The sequence below is a fragment of the Solanum stenotomum genome, unplaced genomic scaffold (assembly GCF_019186545.1).
Source record: "Solanum stenotomum isolate F172 unplaced genomic scaffold, ASM1918654v1 scaffold34432, whole genome shotgun sequence".
In the NCBI taxonomy this organism is placed as follows: Eukaryota; Viridiplantae; Streptophyta; class Magnoliopsida; order Solanales; family Solanaceae; genus Solanum; species Solanum stenotomum.
Window position 1 is genome coordinate 31,958 of NW_026032945.1, and position 20,552 is coordinate 52,509.

The 20,552-nt window shown below is 30.5% G+C and overlaps 1 protein-coding gene across 1 annotated transcript; it reads right to left on the reverse strand.

Annotated features, from left to right (window-relative positions):
* Positions 1-9: 9 nt before the first annotated feature.
* Positions 10-6,618, reverse strand: LOC125852382 (O-fucosyltransferase 7-like). The gene is made up of 12 exons (XM_049532124.1): positions 6,284-6,618; positions 5,606-5,704; positions 5,267-5,366; positions 5,083-5,150; positions 4,252-4,340; positions 3,918-4,098; positions 3,713-3,841; positions 3,493-3,626; positions 2,742-2,955; positions 1,265-1,449; positions 1,054-1,149; positions 10-561 (listed from the first exon to the last, which is right to left on the reverse strand). Exons 1-12 carry the CDS (start codon positions 6,428-6,430, stop codon positions 408-410), a joined length of 1,596 nt encoding a protein of 531 aa, XP_049388081.1. The 5' UTR covers positions 6,431-6,618; the 3' UTR covers positions 10-407.
* Positions 6,619-20,552: the final 13,934 nt, after the last annotated feature.

The window sequence follows — 20,552 nt, forward strand, 5'->3', positions numbered from 1 at the left end:
TTAGGGGGAGAGTTGAATTGATTAGCTTTCTTTTGTTGAGAATGTCAAGAATAAACAGATACACCCAAAAAAGAAGGAAAAAAAAGAGCTAAATGTAAATAAGAAAACAGACATCTCCATAATGAGACCCTCCATCTATACAAGTGTGACATTTTATACTCTTAATTTTGACTTGATCAACTTCCCCCTCATGGAAAGCCTCATCTCAATCAAACTCCTCTCTCTGCTGAATGGAGACACCTATTTTCTTCAATCATCTACACCTATAAAGTCACTTGGAACAATCTCTTCTCATTGTTTATGTACATTTCGCATGCTAATCAGCTCGTTGCCTGCTCCAGCGTCAATAAAATAAGACTGAAACAGCAGCACTAATGCAACACATGGGTCTTGTGTTTTCATCTTAACTACCTGATACTTTGAGAATTATTCATGTATGACGATTCCTTTCGACATAAACAGTCTGGTAGAGGATTTACATAGAATGCCTCCTCTGAACGAAACCTATCCGTTCCCTTTGTACCTGAAATTGGCCCTTTCCTCTTTCTTGGCGATCCTTGCCTGCACAATTAAAAATAATAATTAAAAAAAAATAGATTAGATACCATTGTATTGGTTCTTGGCAAAAGTTCTCATATCTTCAATCTAATGACCATAAGAAAAATGAGTTTATGCAATGCAGATGGAACAACATAATAGAACCGAGATCCAAGAGGCACTCTAATTGTCACAAGGTTTCAAAGATCTACTGAAGAAGTAGTAAACAGTACTCAAAATTGTAATTTCAGTTTTCATCTCTAAAAATGGAAGCGAAAAAGATTTCACTCGTTACTGGCCAGGGCCAGGAAAAAACTTCTACATCCAGTTGCAAGCCTTTCCCAAACACACAACAAAGAAAGTGCATCATCAGACTCCGGAAAGATAGGACAAGAATAATTGCAAACAGATAACTGTTAGAATTCATATAGATATATAACCACTACATCAGCAGGACCTTCATCAGCACCTTGATTATATTTCACAAACAGAAAATAATCTCTACATTTGACATACCGCCTCCTGTGGGTTTCAATAATGCGATTGGACAGTTTCTTCCCTTCTTTCATCGTACCCTGGTCAATTTTGTCAAAAAGCCGGACAAGAGTTCTCCTGGTGATTACAAGGAAATTATTAGCAGGAGATAGTTATAATCCTCCAAGCAGACTAAATACTAAGTGGGAACTAAAAGATACTGAATATAGCATGTGTAGAAAGGAGGTCTTGCCTATCAGGAGATATTGTTTTCCTATGCCCCAGAAATCGACGATGCCCCTCAACTGCTCTTGCCATATTTCCCGAGTACGTAGGAATGAATATGTCACTCTCTATCGACACGATATAGTCTAGGGCAGCCAATTGAGATGCATGATTGACAAATGGCTCAAGCTCCTCAATAGAAGCCAACTTTTCCTGCAAGAAAGATGCAAATCACTCTTTAAGTAAGCGGAGCCTATCACATAGATCAGAAGTACTTTGTTTTGAGATTATATGGCTTCTATGGAAATCTGCTTCATACATTGGGGATCGAGAACAGAAGGAACACACCTTGGCAGATTGAAATCACTAAATTGATATTCAATTAAACTTCAAAAGCGAAAAAGGTAAATAAACAATTGGTTCGTGCCAATATTGATGCTGCAGATTCAGCACCTGAACAGACTAAACAAATAAGTCTCTTTGGGATCTCAAGAAGCATCAAACAAGAAGATGGACTCCCTGACTGAAAAACAATGAATTTAATTTGGTGAGTATAGCTGAAGTTTTTTAGACACTTCGCTCATCTCAATGGGGACACCACAATTGCCATTTCAAATATTGACAGAGCTTGAAATGGATATCCAAGTAACCTGATTTGTTTATGACAGATTACAGTTAAAATTTTACGAATCTTTCAAAAGATCCAAAACAAATTCTATTATCTTTTCCCTGTTCTGTTCTATTAACTTGCTGATGAGCACAAATTGTTTTTGCATAACACAAAAACAAAGATCCACACATACTGCTATAAAGAATGACAATATCAATATTTAGCAAAATTTGTGGATGCTTTTATTCTAATTCACTCTAAGGAAATGTTCAGATTATTATGCTGACTGGACCAACTTAAGTTGTACTAGCTATGTTTTTCAAATGCATATACAGACATTGAGGCCAAGAATTGAGCACATCGAGTATTTGAATTAGTTTCATGTGATCCCCCCACTAGTCTACGTGGAACAATTTTTATCTTTTAGTTTAGTTTAATTTGAATGTAAAATAACTCTAGAGTTGTGTACTAAATGGACTTGACTCAATGTACTTACAGTTGAGTGTTGGTTATTGTTTTCATCATCATGTTTAAGTTGTTGAGACACTATTGCTTGTTTAAAGATATTAAGTATTGCCTTGAGGTTGATGAACGAGTCCATCAGGTTCTGGGTCATGTGCCCAATTTGGGTGTTTTTTTTTGGATCAACTCGGGTGGTGATATGATGTGTTCAATAGCGCCCACACCAAAATTATTTCATCGTGTTGAAACTATCTACAGGCTCATTTCAAATTCTTCCAAGTTTTGACCACTTATCATACCTTCTGAGTTCATGGGCATGGACATTCATAAAATCCACTAGAAGTTACATAGAAATCCTCAATCATGTGAGATATCTAACTAACAAAAACCATCCAAGACATTTTAAGCAACAATCCAAGGAAGGTTTGCATACCTTATTCATTAATAAGGGGTAGCGCAACAACATATCAGACATATGGGAATCACCCCCATATATCTCTCCAGCAGCAATATATATAGGAGTGTTTGATGGAAATCCAAGACCGGAAAGGAATAGTCCAACTTCTCTTGGAGTTAATGGACAATAACCTTTACTTCTCTGTTCTACAGGGTCAATTTCTTTCACCTTCCACCATGTAGTGTTTTCCCTACAAATGATCAAGATAATGAAATGACCATCATCAGATTACAAATTCAAACAATCTAGTCAATGGCATGCTACTAATTCAAATAAAAGTAAAGAGAGAACATTTCTAAAAGCTTGGTGGATGTGACAGGGGAAGGGCTCCAATTCAGGCCAATCACTACACATAGAAACAAACAAGCACCAACATCATAGATTTCTTTTTAGAAGAAATGTACCAATCAGAATGGCATCCAGAGATCCTTTTCTTTGTGAATGTTCCTTTTTCTTTTAACTAACTTCTTGAAATTGGTGGTTTTAAAGTTTGTTTACTATACAATTGAACCCCACAGGAACAAAAATAGGAGACCAGTGAGCTAGGCCTCTCACACGTGTCTAATAATCAAGCAAAATGAAAGCATATGGTTGATGTTCAACCTGTTAAAATCTGTTCTTGCTTCTTAGCAGACAAACTTTTGTTTGAAGAGGTCAGATTTTACCCAACAATTAATCACAAGCACATGCTCTGGCTATCAAATAACTATACGTCATAATAATCTACCTAATTGCCTTCAGTTCGTCAGCTTCTTCTGGGGATAGATCATGTGTGCATCCACTAAAAGCAAGCATGTCCTTTTCAAATCGCAAATGTAAAGCAATATAGGGGCCATATGATCTCATCCGATCAACCAACATCTGTAAATAGAAGTTGAATCAATGAAATAGATCAGGCAACGAAACACTTGAACATGTTTTTGAACTAAGCATCAATAAGTGGTAACCTTTCCCATTGCTTCAATCTTGGGAGCAAATCGAAGGGCTTCATAACAAGCTCGACACCGCAGCTTCTGAATATCAGGAGGCAGGTTATTATTCGCCAACCTTGAATCAGACTTGGCAGCTCGAATGATCTAAAAGATTAGATTGCATCCATTAGTTACAAATGAACATTATTGCTTGCTTGGTACACAAATTCGTTTTATGTACCTGGTATTCATCCCACAGTCGTGCAATCTCTTCCTCATAGTAATCCACACCAGACCAACTCCTAAAATGTTTAACTGCTTTAGTTGCAGATGCCAGTCCCTTCGGTAGCTTTTTGACAACATTTACATCGTTTTTCAAAGAATTAATAAAATGGTCTTCATCAAAGACATCGGAGAAGTTGCTGCAATTCAGGCATAGAAGAATAAATTTTACCAGTTTATGCAGCAAGTATAATACACACAATCCTTACGGATGTTGATCCCCTTGCAACTAACAGTTCAAAATGAGCATATGAAACCACAAAAGAAATTGCTCACTAAAGGACACTACGCACCTAGAGTCCTGCCAAAATGAGCGCTTATCAAGCTCAGGGATCACAAGGGTAGCATTTATGATACGAGCAACAGCAACCATGTCACATATCTGCAATATAACAACCTTTTCTTTCAGCAAAAAGCCACCAAACAATGACAAGTAAATGTTTTATGCATACACTGTGAGAACTTTACATGGATGACATAATTTTCATGAATCCACAATAAAACAAAAAAAATATTCATTAAGGACCAATCACCTTATAAAGAAACGAATTAACATGTATACTGGTTTAGGGGAGATGAATTGTCTTCTAGAAGATTTGAAATGTAAACCAAATGCTAGAAATAAGGGACATAAGACATATCCATTGAAGAAACTCATACTGAATTAGATTATGAGTAATTAAAGATGCATATTTGACATAACAGACTTCCACTCATCCTCCTCCCACCAAAACACAACTTCATTTCCTCAAGAGTAAAAGTAGTGCCTGGTGATAGATTGGCTTGGGTTATGATCACCAGCCATCAGTTATTCAAAAAAAATGAATGAAAGAAGTTAAGTCATAGCACTAAACTTCTTGAATAATTTCTTTCCTTCAAAAGAACAAATCCTAACTTCTAATAATTAGTAAAGGATTAATTCCAAAACTTATGTTTTAGTCATTTGGATCTTTAAATAAAGAGAGACCTCAACAGTCTGAAACATACTTCAAATTTAGTGTATTGTCCAACAACATAAATATTCCAGTGGAGCATGATACTAAAAGGAAATAATAATCCTGAAATTTAAGAGAAACAGACATCATTTATATGTGAAAAGGAACAGAGATGCAAGGAATACAGACCCCAGCTCTCATCTGATTGAGCCCACCATTGGCATGAACCAGCAGGTAGCCTCGAGACTCTGGAGGAACTGGAGGTAAATTGCAAATAAAGATAAGCAACATAGAAAAATCATATACATTTGATTCAAGAAAGCACAAAGCTACTCTCTAATATTGGATTGTATGGGAACAAGGAATTGCTTACGTGTATATAATGGACTTGCAGCAACGCAAGGAACATGGTCGCGATTTGGGGGTGGTTTCCATAACTTTTCCAAACTCCCATTCCGACTTGCAACATCTAACTGTCAAATCTAAAGGAGTGAACATGAAATATGCATAACTACATATTTACATAGTCCTATGTCGAATGTCTACAAACATATGTCAAATCATACCAGACCAAACACTAATTCCATCATAAACTCAATTTACTTATTTAAGAAAGAATATTTTTTCCATACCCCCACAAAGTGGAATTACACAGGGTATGCTGTTGCTGAGAGATAAAATCGAAATATATATATTTGAGGGAGTATAAAACCTTGCGAGCAGCGAGAGGAGCCTTTGGCAAATGGGGTGGGGCAAGTTCTTGAATCCAGCTTCGTTCTCTACTCAACTTTTGGGATGAAAATTCATGTTGCTATAACAATAAAACACCCCAGATCAGTACCTAAACCTTGAAGGACAACCATAACCGCGAACAAATGTCAAAATGAAAGAAATACTGAAAAAGTATTTTCAGCATCAACCATCACCACAAAACAGGAAAATTTTGACAAAATCCAGAAAATTAATGATACAATTGAATTTCTAGTAAGCATTGATAGTTACAGCTTATTTTAGATCAACAAATAAACCCACTTGAAATCCCTTATCTTTTGAGAAATGAAATAGCCCTAGTTTCTAGCTTAGCTTATAATTTCACCCTGTTTTCGCCTTCCCTGCATTATTTTTTCTTCAAGTTCAGTTAAGTTCCGTTAACATATTGCATCAATTGATCAACAATTTAGTCAAATAAACCTAAAAAAATACAAATTTTATCAGACCCAATACTATAAATCATAACAAGAAATTACACCTCAACACCAACTCAGCTGATTTCAGGTATATGAATCTTCAATATCCATTTCGTTCTATGTGATACCGATTCCATTAGTAAAAGAAAGAAAGTCATAACGAGCAAAAATAGAGAAAATCCAATATAGTTCAAGAAATGTACCGTGGGAAGTTTATCAGGCAACTTGGTAACTTCTGAAGCAGGAAATTCGACATGAACATATAGAAGAGCCATAAGGGCTATTGCAGCTATTGCAAAAGTTAACATCTTGCGCACAATAGACACTTTTCTCCATCTTTTCTTCTGCATCTTCAACAACACCACCCTTTTCTTTCAAGAACCCAAAATACACAAAATCCCAGACACCCTTTTGATATGTATGGCTGATTTTGATTCTTTGTTGCGTGGAATTCGTAACTGTGTTTGATTCTTGAAAGTTGAAATCTCTGAGCTTGGTGGGGGTTAAGCTTTTGGCTTTTTTAATGGCATTTATATGCAGTAATTAGTTTCCATTATTATTCATAGTTGGGGGTTTTGGGTACTAAGCAAAGAGTGAGAATAACATATCCGGATTGTGGTGGATCGATAAGTACTATTATTTCATCCTTTATTAAATTTTGAGTCCAAGCCTCCTGAATTACGAATTCACCTTTGTTAGGAAGCCCTATGTTGGATTTTTGTGTACAAATTCAAATTTAGTTGGACTTTAATATGAATACAGGATAGCGAATCAAAAAATTTAAAGAAAAAAGAGTGAGAATAAATAGGGATGAGAATAATGGACCCATTACAATGAGACACACCAAGTAAGAAAGGTCAAAACAGGATTAGTAGATCTCTTTGTAACCTAATTATTCATGTTTATTCATCACTAAAAATCAAACACTCTAAATTTCAAAATCCTAATTACATATTTAGTAGTAGGTGTTTGACTTGGCATAATATCACTTTTAATTATTATAAATCATTTAAATGTTAAGAAATAAAAGGAGTAATATTTAAAAATAGACATTTGTTTCAAGTAAAATAAACAAGTAAAACTGAACGAGAAATAGTAATTTACTACTAATACTACTATTTAGATTGAATCGATCAGTTCTAAGAAAATCAAAATCCAATTTTAAGAAATTAATAAATAAGGAAATGCGTAAAATAAATTTCTTTTCCTTCCAATGTAAATAGTTGAGGATTAGCAAGCTGTCAAATTTGAAAATTTTACACAAAATATAACAAATAAACGTGCCAATTTTAGGATAAATTTCCACAGAAAATCTTGATTATAAGTTTTCTAAGTTAAGAAAATCTTGACTATACTTAGATCCAGAGGTGTAGAAATTAACATACGTGAAATGTACAATTATTTGAATTAACGATAATAATATTTTGCGTAATTCATTATATACGCAAATAAAATCATATTAAAAATTGATGAATATGAAATACTATCACATAATTAGATTAGTTACACTTTGCCGTTGTAATAGATAAAAGTTTAGTGATTCTATGTTAAATCAACTTGTGACATTCATAACCTATTTAAAAAAAGTCTCATTTAAAACTTTCATTTGTTTCATCTATTTTTTTTTACGTCTAAATAAAAAATTAGAATGCTTAAAGCCAAATTACAATAAGAGTCATTAAATATAAACACCTGCATACAATATCAATCATAATTTAGAGTTGCTTGTTTCTGTCTTTGACTTTCTATAAGTATTATATATTAGCCTCCCTCAAATGGTAATAAAATATTTGAAAATAAAAACGAATATTTAAGGGGGAGCAGAATAAAAACAGATCTCAAGATGATATAAGCTATTAGTTGCATTTAATATCCATCTTAGTAATTGACATGATGTATGCCTTAGAATACGTCTATGTTATCATCACAAGAAAAATTGGCATTATCCTTTCTATTTTATATCCAACAAGGAACCTATATATGTGTATATATATATATTTAAAAAAATCCACTAGTAATGGAACTATGTAAGAAGTTATTTTACACCTATAAGAGGTAAGAATCCTGTAAATATTTTGTATGAAATAATACACAAGTTGTAAAGTCTTTCCAAAAATATAGACACATAACGGAATCATGACACACAATAATATTTTCTTTTTATTTATTTATCTTCGTGGTGAATATATAAGAATGACATAGAAATGTTTATAATTAATATATATGTTGTTATTAAGGAATTGAAGTTAGATAGGGACCAAAAAACTGAAAATATTAAAAATTAATAGCATGATATAATTATAAATATTAGCTATATCAAAGCTATTGCGTCTAAATGCGCTCATACATACGTAATATTTTGCGTGAGTCATTATCAATAATTAGAATTTATATAAAAAGAGCAATAACGTAGATTTATCGTTCTGGTATATATATATAATCTTGTTGAAATAACTATCTTTTTTCATTATATTATGTGCAAAATGTGATGTCCAAAAGCAATGTATGTACTAAGCATGGGAAGCCAATGTGCACTAGACTTGCTATTTGTTTTCACATATGCTTATAATTATGATTTTTGTATAATGGTATGGACCATTTATCAATTTTAATATCTATATATCTAATGTCATCAAAGTTGGACTATTATTAATAATAAAAACAATTGTTTACATACTTGCAGGATTTTTCTCCTTTATTTGTAAGAAACCATTAATGCCTCTAAATTTGTAATTAATTACGTACCTGAATCTCATAATTGGTTTTGCTTGGCTTGATCTGTCACCATTATCATTTTAGATCAATTCCAAATATGGATTCAACTTTAGCTATAGGTATAACAGCCTAAAAACATCTTTTTTTCAGTTTGAATATTATTATTTTTAATTTTAAGGAGTAAGTATTTTGTGAAAGTTAGTTTTCTAATACGAATTAATTAATTAGAAGCAGTGTAACCATTTCTAGATATATATTGAACTCACACCTACTACGCGGAAGACTCGATTTGAAGAAAAAAAGGTGGCATTACATAATTGCATCTTTTCACTAGGGAGAGTACAAATTAGCAAGAAAAAAGCAACCTCCTTGCATTCTTTACTTCACCTATTCTCTTTGAGTTCCCGTGACTCTTGGGCCCTCTTTTTTTTAAAATAAAATAAAATACTTTATACCTTTTCATCTGCAAGACGTCAAAGCTTGAGTGACCTTGTTGTGGAAATAAAATTATTTGTATTTTGCGTTTATATTAAATAATTAATGTGACATTCATGATAGAGGAGGACCAATGAGGGTAGCGAGTTAAGAGGAAGGACTAACAGGTTTTTAGGCTAATACATTTTTGAAGAAGGAGAACATATGATGATACTTTAGACGAATCTCACATCACAATATAAAAGAAAATGTGAAAGGCTTTATAAAAAATAACGAAGTTTAAAAGATATTATTGATAATCTAGAGAAATGCGAATATGAAGCAAAATCATATTTTTTCATTTTCTATTTACACTTTGTAGCTCCAACATTATGCCAAAGCACAGGCATAGTCGTGTCTCGCACTCTCAAACATAGAGAAGCACAATAAATTTATTGATCGCATGTTTTTTTTAAAATAATTCATGTGATATCATAATCATCTTGTATGTATCTCGACTAATTTAATAAATTACTTGTTATTTTTCACTAGCACGTGTATCAGATAATTATTATCTGAGCTTGGTGGGGGTTAAGCTTTTGGCTTTTTTAATGGCATTTATATGCTGTAATTAGTTTCCATTATTATTCATAGTTGGGGGTTTTGGGTACTAAGCTCTAGCAATACTAGTCCCATATCCAAAGAAAAAAAAAAGGAGAAGAAAGGACAGAAAAAACCACAAAACTTTAATACTAATATATAGGGATAAGGGTCTGAAAAATATCTCAATTTTGGTCGGATTTACTGTTGCGATACTAAACTTTCATGAGCACCTATTACCTCCCTAGACTATTTAATACCGTATTTTTTACCCCCTGAACTATTTAATAGTGTATTTTAAAGGTATATATGTGTCCACGTGGACACAGTACTATTTATAATTTTGCAATATTTTTTATGTCCACGTGGGCAAATATATATGTTTAAAATATGGTATTAAATAGTCTAGGGAGGTAATAGGTCCTCATGAAAGTTTAGTATCGCAACAACAAATTCGACCAAAGTTTAGGTGTTTTTCAGACCCTTATCCTTAATATATATAGAACTTCTCTCAATAGTGCCAGTATAAGTAAGCTACGTGTCTCCCATTATTACAGAAGAAATTTAATTCGACATATGATACTCATTTATGCCTTAAGTTTTAACAAATCTTGAAATTAGTAAAGAACATGAAGTAATAAAACTAATAAAGGAAATGACAACCACTACAAGGGAATATAATTAGCACCACTGCGTGATATTGTTTGGTTTTTTTCATACTATCAATAGGAGGAGACTTTTTTGAGAAGAATCTTGAAGCAACAATAAAGTTATTTTTGTGTGATCTATAGTCTTTAATTTGTGAAAGTAGTTACTAATCACTAATGTCTGAATTGGGTAGACGGTCTACATCACATTCCTTAAAATACGGCCCTCTTTAAATTTTGCTAACACAAAATGCTTTATGCATCGAAATGCTCTTTACCATCCATGTGAGACCTTGTTCTCATAGTTAACATAAACTACTTTAATTCATTAAATAACATTTTGATTTAATAAGCACCAATAAATTTATATATTGATAATTTAGTTTGTATCTTGCATTTTATTTTGATAATTTATATATACTGATCAGAGTTAGTTTGTATATATAGTAATTAATACTCAATAAAAACCCACTAGGCACAAGTCATTGCTCACATAAGGACGTTGGGGATAATATGGCACATCAAATTGTATTACTTGTCAAATTAAGTTTTAAGCTAGTTCAAAAAAAAGAAAATTATCCAAATCTTATAATTAAAGATTAAAGAGCCCTCGCCTCAATCCGGATATTCTTTATTCGGAGTTTCACTATATGGTATGGAGTGTGACATTCAAGGACCGGGCATATCCTTACAACCCCCACATGGTCCAAGGCCCCACATACCGGACCTAATATGTTTGACTTTGATATCATGTATTAAATTAAATTTTGAGTCTAACTCGCTTTTTAAAAACTAACTCAAAGGGTTTTGAATTGTCCAAATATTATAAAGAGCACAAGATTCTCATCCTGATCCAATATAAGATCATTTTCATCAACTATATCCTTTGATTCATTAAAATCAACGAACTACATATTGTAGCTAGATGTTGCATTTCAAATAAATAATACATCATAAACAAGTCTTTGACATTCAAAATTAACTTTAATAATTAAGGAGAAATAGATAGATAATTAAGGAACATAATAATCAAAATACAAATTGAAGATTTACTCTAAACGTGGGTAAGGGGAAAAACTCAAAAGCATATTGTCTACTAATTTGTGAAGAAAAGAACAAATGCACATGGGGAAATTAAGACCCTTGTCTGAGATTTCTTGTACTTCGCTTCCATGAGAGATTCATTAAGTAGTGTCTTTAATTTCATGTGATCAGTGAGTGTAACAATTAAATTTGCCTCAAAATTAGCTGCTTAATTTAAGGCACAAGCAATGAAATTAAGTTCGTTTTCTCCATTAAATGATGTAAGTATTATCATTTGTAAGTACACATAACAAAAATTTAACTAGATGCTACTTCCTGTGTCTATTTTTAATTCACTATATTTATCATCGATATCAATCTCTAACTATAATACCAAATATAATAGCACAACCTGGCTATGATAATGATCTCTTTAATTCTGTGTCTAGACTTGTATAATTTTAAAATGTGTCACTACAATCTAAATTTTATGCCTTTTAAGTTTAAATACCATACATATCTTCCATGTTTTGCCAATATTATACATGTTATTTGTCTAAAGTACTGTAGTTGATAAGAACATTAAAATATACCTAATTACATAAGAATTTTAATAGGAACAATATGTTGAATTATTATTTTTACAAACAAAAAAAAAACTAAAAACTAAAAAAATACTACCTATCTAGAATGTTAAACTAGTAAAAAGTCAATGAAACCTCTATCGTGACATTCCATTAGTCGTTGAAACGTGATAAAAACTTCTAAACTCTACCAACTATTTTGTAATGGATATTACTGGTGCTATTCTTGTAATGGGTTATTAAACATTTGATTTGATCGAAACGGATTGTGGTGTTGGTTAGACTGCTTCCTTCTTAATTAGAGATCTCGAATTTCGAGCCTTAAATATGGAGAAAATCTTATTGGGAGAGTCACCCCTTTGAATAGAGACCTTGCAGACTGTAGTGCGCGATTAGTTGGGATTTCAATACGGACTTCAAACATCGGGTGGGAAATAGAAAAAACATTTTATTTGACTAGCACACACATTTTCATTTTCCGGTCCCAAAAAAAAGAACTACTCCCTCCGTCCATAATTGTTTGTCAGGGTAAGGTCATGCACATCCCTCAAGGAAAATTTAATACAAGGTGTAATTTGACTAATATAACCCTACAATACCAAGAATACCAAAAGTCCACATAACTTTTCGATTGAACTACACTATCATTAAGGGCAAAATTGGAAAAAAATGACTAATTATTTCTTGATTGTTTAAATTGACAATTAATTTTGGACATCTATTTTTAGTATACCTGCCAAACAATTGTGGACGGAGGGAGTATTTGTTTAATTAAAAATAAAAAATTGAGAAGTCTTTTGATACGTAATGAATTACGTTATTTCAATTGTCGTGGGGAGGAAAAATGAAGAGCAACTTTCACATATAGCAAACACAAAATTCATATTTGTATGCTATAGCAAAGTTTGCATAATTGCACTCCATAACAAATATATATATGTATAATTCACTATACATATACAAAAAAAACAGTTGTATAATCTGCTTTGGTATACATATACAAAAAGATCAATTGTATAAAGTGAGAGAGACGAGTGAGGAGCGAGATCTGGGAGAGTGGCGAGCGAGATCTGGGAGAGGGGAGAAAGGGGAATAAAAATATATGTATATATACAATTTTCACTCATTTTTTACATTTGCGTTTTTGTATAAAGTGAGAGAGGCGAGTGAGCGAGATCTGGGAGAGAGGCGAGTGAGCGAGATCTGGGAGAGTGGCGAGCGAGATCTAGGAGAGGGGAGAGAGGGGAACGAAAATATATGTATATATACAATTTTCTCTCACTTTATACAAACACAAACGCAGTTTATATAATTTGCATTTTTTTGTATAAAGTAAGAGAGGCGAGTGAGAGAGCGATATCTGGGAGAGTGGCGAGCGAGATCTGGGAGAGGGGAACGAAAGTATATGTATATATACAATTTTCTCTCGCCTTATACAAACACAAACGCGCTTTATACACTTGCGTTTGTATAAAAAACGAGAGAGGCGAGGGAGAGAACGAGAGTGGCTAGCGAGATTCACCAGGAGAGAGGTGAAATAGCAACAGTTTGCTATGAGTTACAATTAAATCAAACTATATTTATAGCATTTAATTTGAATTAATAGTTTGCTAGTATATACAATTTTCCCAAAAATGAATGTCATGGGCTAAAATTAGTAAAAAAAAAATAGGGATATACACATTATATTATTCGTGTGTTGCCAAGTTTATCAAAGAAGATGACATACAACATTATTTTCTTAGAGTACTAATTGAACAATTTAAATATTTGTTAGAAGCAAATAAAACCTAACATTAAACATATTTGGATAGAGACGAATCAATATTCAGATTTTCTAGGTCCCAACCACGATAATGATTTGCTAATCCAGGAGAATGTACTAAAATAAATGAAATTTCTTCTAGCTCATATGTGTTGTGTGACTTAAAAAGAAATTAAGATTTTTATTTAGTTATTTTCCAAATATAAAGAGTAATTATCCCCAATTAACTGTTTTTTTTTTCAAACCCACCAAAAATTATACGTTTTTTAGAACTTTTCTTGAGATTTACTCAGTCTCAACTTAAAATATCCAAAAAAAAAAAAAGTGTATTTTTGGTTTACCGTGTGTTTAAGACTTCAATTAATTCAAAAGTCAATTGCAAATTAGACAATTACTCATAAAGAGTCTATTGACTTGGCTAAAGGTAATATTTTCTAAGCCTTACATAACTTGGTAAAATTATGATATAATTAGGTGGAGTAGAAATTGGGGAACAAACTGAGTCAATAAACATGTAAATTATTGCATACGATCTTTATACAAATATCAGGATTTACTATTTACTTTTTTAAAAAAACCGATATACATAAATTATATATTGGTTATATATAATTATACACATATTATATATGAATTATAAATATATACACCCTTCTAATATTTTTTAGACAGTTATTTACATTAATTCTTCTTTTTTAAGGACAAAAAAGAAAGAGAACCCTTCTTCATTTTTTCTTAATTGGCATCATTAGTGCTTGTTTGGAAGGTAGAATAACACTAAAATCTCCAAATGACCTAACTAGGAAAAGCACCAAAATTGAAAAATAATGTGATAGCACCAAATGGAACTTAGTCTATTGAGTGACAATTAATTGTGTGCACAGGCGAAGCCAAAATTTTAATTTTATGAATTCTGAATTTTATAATTATGATTTCAAGTGTTAATAAATGGGTTCCAAACTTAATATTTGTACATGTTTAATAAATTTCTTGATACAAGTATACTATTTGATCAAAAGTTATTGAATTCTAAAAATTCATACTCGGACTTCTAGCTCTGTCCCTGAGAGTAGTCTGTTCTTTTCCACTAAAAACTTTCACAATATTGAATTGACTAATCCAAAAGAAAACAAAAATTTCCATATTGGATTTGCTTAGAGGAGAGGTCTTTTTCACTCTATAATGGTTGAGAATTAGTTGACTTACACCAAAATATGGAACCAATCCTTTTATTTCTGTTGGACCATAAATATATAATAAATCTAATAATTGTGTTAGGCTGCTAAATATAAGTATAAGTTTCTTTGTCTAGTTGATTAGGTATAAACAAACAACATTATCAAGTAACTATGCAAGAAGGAAATAAACAATAATGTCATTTTTCTAAGAACTGTTAGGCAGGTTGATCACTTAACATAGCCATTTGATTAAATTACTACCCAAGGTTTATTAAATAGGAAATATTTTAAGAGTGTCATAAAACAAAATCTATCTAAATTTTATTGCTATCTCATAAATAAGATTTGGTCTGAACAATATAAAGTTGGTCCTACATTTTTCATTTGGGCTATTACAAAACTTAAAAGAGTAGGCATTCGCAAAAAAAATGACCCATTTAGGCTACTATTTAAATTATGTCCATGTTAGCTTAGTGGATTAAATTCAATAATTTGAAACTTAAGCCCACTGTGTTACGGACACAAAAAATAAAGAGTGGCCCTACACAGGTCATACTTTACGATAAGGACAAAAATTAAGGGCAAATTACAGAAATCACATACTTTTAAGGCAAAATTACAATCTATCCCTTAAAAGTTTATAATTACAGAAATCCCTCAAATGGATACAATAATATAAGCGTTGATACATTAATCTGATGCGTGAAATACATTAATCGTTAAGTAAGATACATTACATTTTATACATGATACACTAATTTGATGTACATTTTATAAATGATACACCAATCTGATGCGCGAGATACACTAATCTGATGCGCTGATACATTAATCTGATTCGCGAGATACACTAATCTGATGCGTGAAAATGACGGATTTTGGAGATTTGTAAAACTTATAGGGGATAGTGGTAATAAGTAAACTAAAACGTGAGATTTCTATAATTAATCCAAAAATTAAAAACCAAAAAATATAAAAATAATTTAGTTCCTATGAACTTATGTCATTTTAGAACCCATAAAGCTATGCCTTAATTCCTACAAAACTTTTCCCGGACAAAACAAAATTTCTGTAAACTTATGCCTTGTGAATTAGATATTACACAACTTATGTCGGACGAGGTAACAGTTCTCTGAATTTATATTTTTCGAATTAGATAGATATTACATAATTTATGTCGGACAAAAAAAGTTTCATAAACCTTGGTCTTGCAAAATTAGGTCATATAGTTTAAATATACTTTGACCCACAATTATTTGTTAAAAAAGAAGAAGAAATAAGAACAAAAAAAAAGACTAATAAATGGCACAGCATGACAATCTATAGACTAAATTGGCAAAAAATAGTCCATTTATAATTTATTGGCAAAAAAAGGACTTTCTTTTATTTATTTGGCATTCAATAGTTATTTTGCTTTTTCTTAAAAAATGTATTTTTGTTTCCCTTATTTTTCTCTAAACACGTTTGATTGCTCCTTTTTTTTTTCTTGAAAAGGTAAAATTTATTGTTTTATTATTCCTTTTTTATCTCTCCTTTTTGTTTGTCAACCGTTTTAAAATAGATTTATTCTCTTTTTTATCTCCTTTATTTTCTTTCTAGAATTCTTTTTATACGTATATTTGTTTCTCTCCCAAATTTTCTATTCTTCTCCTTAATTCACTTTGTTTATGAAAATCATATATAACAATATATTTATTCATGGATACTTCTAATAGGAATATTTTATATATAATTTTGTTCTTGTCCAATTAATTATTGAATTTCATGATTTGTGAAATTGAAGTTTTTTCAATTTTGTTTTTGTGAAAATTAGGGTTATTAATCCTTTTTTTTTTTATTTTCATTTGAAAATCTTTTTCATAAGTATATTTGTTGCTCTTCTAATTTTTTTCTTATTCTCCTTAATTTACTTTGTTTATGCAAATCGGATGTATGTTTATCCATTGGTCCTCCTAAAATCTTCTTTTAATATATAATTATGTAGTGTTTTTTTCCACTTAATTTTGAAATTTCGTGATTTGTGAAATTAAAAAAATTAACTTTTTTTGGTAAAAGTTCAAGTTATAGTATTTGGAATTTTTGTTTTCAATTTCATGGGTAATAAATGTTCTCATAAGATCCTCGTAAAAAATTAGAATGTTGATTTTGATAAATACAAACCAATGTATACCAATAAATGTCAATCTCAATTTGAATAAATGTATATAAATTTATTAGGTGAATACAGACCAATGAATACATAGATGAATACGAACCAATGTATACATAGTGCAGTTACCATATACATAACAAAAATCACATGTACAATTTATGAATAAAATTTAATTTGTACATTTATCATATCAACTTAGTTCTTGTATTCATTATAGTTATAACCTATAATTATTGGTAACATTCTTATGTATACATTATAAGTTTATATATACATGCTACAAATATGGTATTCATCAATAAAATTTACACTCCTATTTTAATGAATGATTTTTTGTGTTTACATATGGATTTTTTTTATGTATACATTATGTAATTGCAACTTTAATTATTATATAATTTTTGCATACGTGTTATTACAGTTTCTAATAAAAACAATTGCCTCTTATATTATTTGATTAATTATTGTCAATTATTTGATAATTATACACGTTAATTGAACACTAATAATATTTTTTTTTACCTTAAAAGTAGTCGTCGTCTTTTGATAAGTTAATTAAAGAATTTAAAAAATCCTTCCTTAAAAGTTGATATAACCTTTTTTTTTTGGATTAATTAATAATATTTTTTTTTTCATTTCTTAAAAATAGGCAACCGTTTTTTAATAAACTAATTACTATCGGTTGATAAAAAAATAAATTATAAAATTACAATCAAATATATATTTATGTTGTTGTAAACTAGGTTTAATATTTTTTTTGAAAAATAGAGTGATAATAAAGTTGAGTTTGAGAATTTAAAGAAACTGAAAAGCTAACTTCCTTAATTATAGGAGTTAAAAATAAGGAAGAAAAAATAATCCCACATCTCCTTAATTAATGCTGGTTGGTTGCACATGATTAAAAAAAACTATAAAAAGTAGTTATATTCCTTTTAGGCTATTACATGCTTCCTTTTTTTGGACTATTAATTGCTAATTAATATTAGGCTATATGTTGCCAATTGTATATAGTAGTTGTATAGTAGTTGTATGTCAGTGTCAATTCCTCAAATTTAAAATACAAAAATCAATAACATTCAATTAGACAAAAGGTTAGATAGGCCTTGAATGACCCAACCATTTGCTTCTCCCAGAAACATTTAAACAAGAGCAGGGGCAGGGCCCAAAACAAGTAATTACATGTTCTTACACCTAATCAATTAATATAAAAATATGTATTTTTCATATACAAATTTATAATTTAATTATAATTAACAATATAAAATTTTAAACAACAACATATATTATTACTTCAATTTTTAATTAGCTAAGGTTAAAATGATTCAAACACGTGCAAGTATATACCAAACAAGTAGTATTGAAATATACACTTATTATTGAGTTATTAAAGGAACTTAAATAGTACTGTTTGATGTGATTTATTCAATTATTTAAAAGTTTAAAGGTGATAATTAAACTCATGACTAAATACTTTGAGGATATTTCTAGTTAATGACCTGGAGTCTTCTGAGTAAGTTTCATCAAAATTATATTCCAAAGAGAAAATACATTTTTCTAGCTTGTCCCATCAATGAAAAGTTGAATTGAATTAGTCTAATTGTAGACTAATATGAGGCCCAATTAGAACAAGATCCTCAGTCAACCAAACAAATCTAGTTTTTTCACTTAGTTACATTCAAAGTCTTTGTGATGTGTTGAGTGATTCATTTGAATTCTAAGCAAATAGTAGCTGAGCTAAAAATTTTAAATTATAAATATGAAGTTCAAATTAACGTTACTGAGTTTTATCGAACTTGTATTCATTATTGTGACTTCGCCTCGTCTACAAAACCACTCCCTAACTCCCGATTTTTTATTTAATACATTAATAAAGTCATTGTATGAGCTGGCATAATTGTAATAGTTTCAATGCAAATAAATCTTTTCCATGGAAAATATAGTGTAAATGTCGACAGAAAAAAAATGGGGGTGGACCAAACTTGGCCTTACCTAAGTAGTTGGCATGGCAATTATGGTCCTTTTTCTTTGGACACAAGATAAAGTAAAGTAAAAGAGACAAAGGAAGAAGACCAGGGCCGATTCAACAAGATTAGGGCCTAAAGCCAAATTTTAAAAAGGGATTCTAATATTTTTTTAATTTCTTTTTTTCAAAAAAAGTAATAATCATGTATATATCTATTTAAAATCTATTTTTCTTGCTTTTTTAGATGTGAAATCATTTATTACTGTTTTCTAATTGATTTGTTTTAGTAATTCCTTTTCAATTGATAATATAGCTATTGCATTCAATCTCACATTGTTGATCTCAGATAAGATTTTATCAATTTTAGTTTCGAAAAACTTCTTTCGACCGAGGCAATAGTTACAGGAATTGTTAACATTATTCTATAAACAATATATGCATTAGGAAAAGAATCAAGTCTTTTTATTTGATTGAGTATTTTCATTAAATTATAATCTTCTACTTGTATTATTTCTCTTAATAATAACTAAAACGAGAATATATATACTTACTAACTAAGAATATTAACAAAATCAAAAGTTCAAGAAAAATAATAAAATAAAGTTAGAATAATAAAACATGGCTCACGAATTCGATAAGTTGATATAATAATGTTGAAATAGTGTCGCGTTCTTTCAATATAATGATTGCTTGTTGCACTTTTTAAGATTTTGGAGAAGACACTCAAAAGCAAATTTTGTTCTTTTTTAACTTGTAAGCAACAATAAATCATTTTTTTAAGGAGAGAGTTCAATATTGAGAATAAAAATAATAAAATGGATAATAAAAAAGATGAGTATAAGGTAAATAATAATATAAGGTCAAATTTTTAGGAGATAAATAAGGAGACACAATTTCCCACTTAAGGAAATTATTTTCAAAAAATGTTTCATTCCCTTAGAAAAGTGAGAAAAATTTACAACTATTTTGTTGTTTTTCTATACTTCTTACATTTTTTTAAAAAATTTAAAAATACATATAATTTTAAGTAAAATGTATAAGTATATTTATTTAAATTGGGGCCCCAAAAATATGAGGCCCCAAGTGATGGCTTTAGTGGCTTAGTGGTTAAGACGGCCCTGATGAAGACTATGTGCTAACTTACGACTGTGATGAAGTAATAAATTTAAATAAGTATTTAAGAAAAATATAAAAAAATATCATGATTTAAATGTATGTCAAGAGAAATAAAAAAAAATTATATACACATTTATTTGATTTTTTAATACAATGTAATTTTTCGATTAACAGAATTTCATCTGTTAATTAAACAGGTAGCTACATACGTAACGTTCTTAACATGACACAAGATCAGAAAGCAAATTTGCCAACTATAAACCTGCCCTATTTGTTTCTTTATGTTCCCATTTAGTTTTTGTATACAGGATAATT

Coding starts and splice junctions, on each gene's coding strand:
- LOC125852382 (XM_049532124.1), bottom strand. CDS start 6,430: ATGCAGAAGAAAAGATGGAGAAAAGTGTCTATTGTGCGCAAGATGTTA. Junction 5,151..5,266: donor TGCAAGTCCATTATATACAC/GTAAGCAATTCC, acceptor ATTTACCTCCAG/TTCCTCCAGAGTCTCGAGGC. Junction 3,842..3,917: donor GACTGTGGGATGAATACCAG/GTACATAAAACG, acceptor CTAATCTTTTAG/ATCATTCGAGCTGCCAAGTC.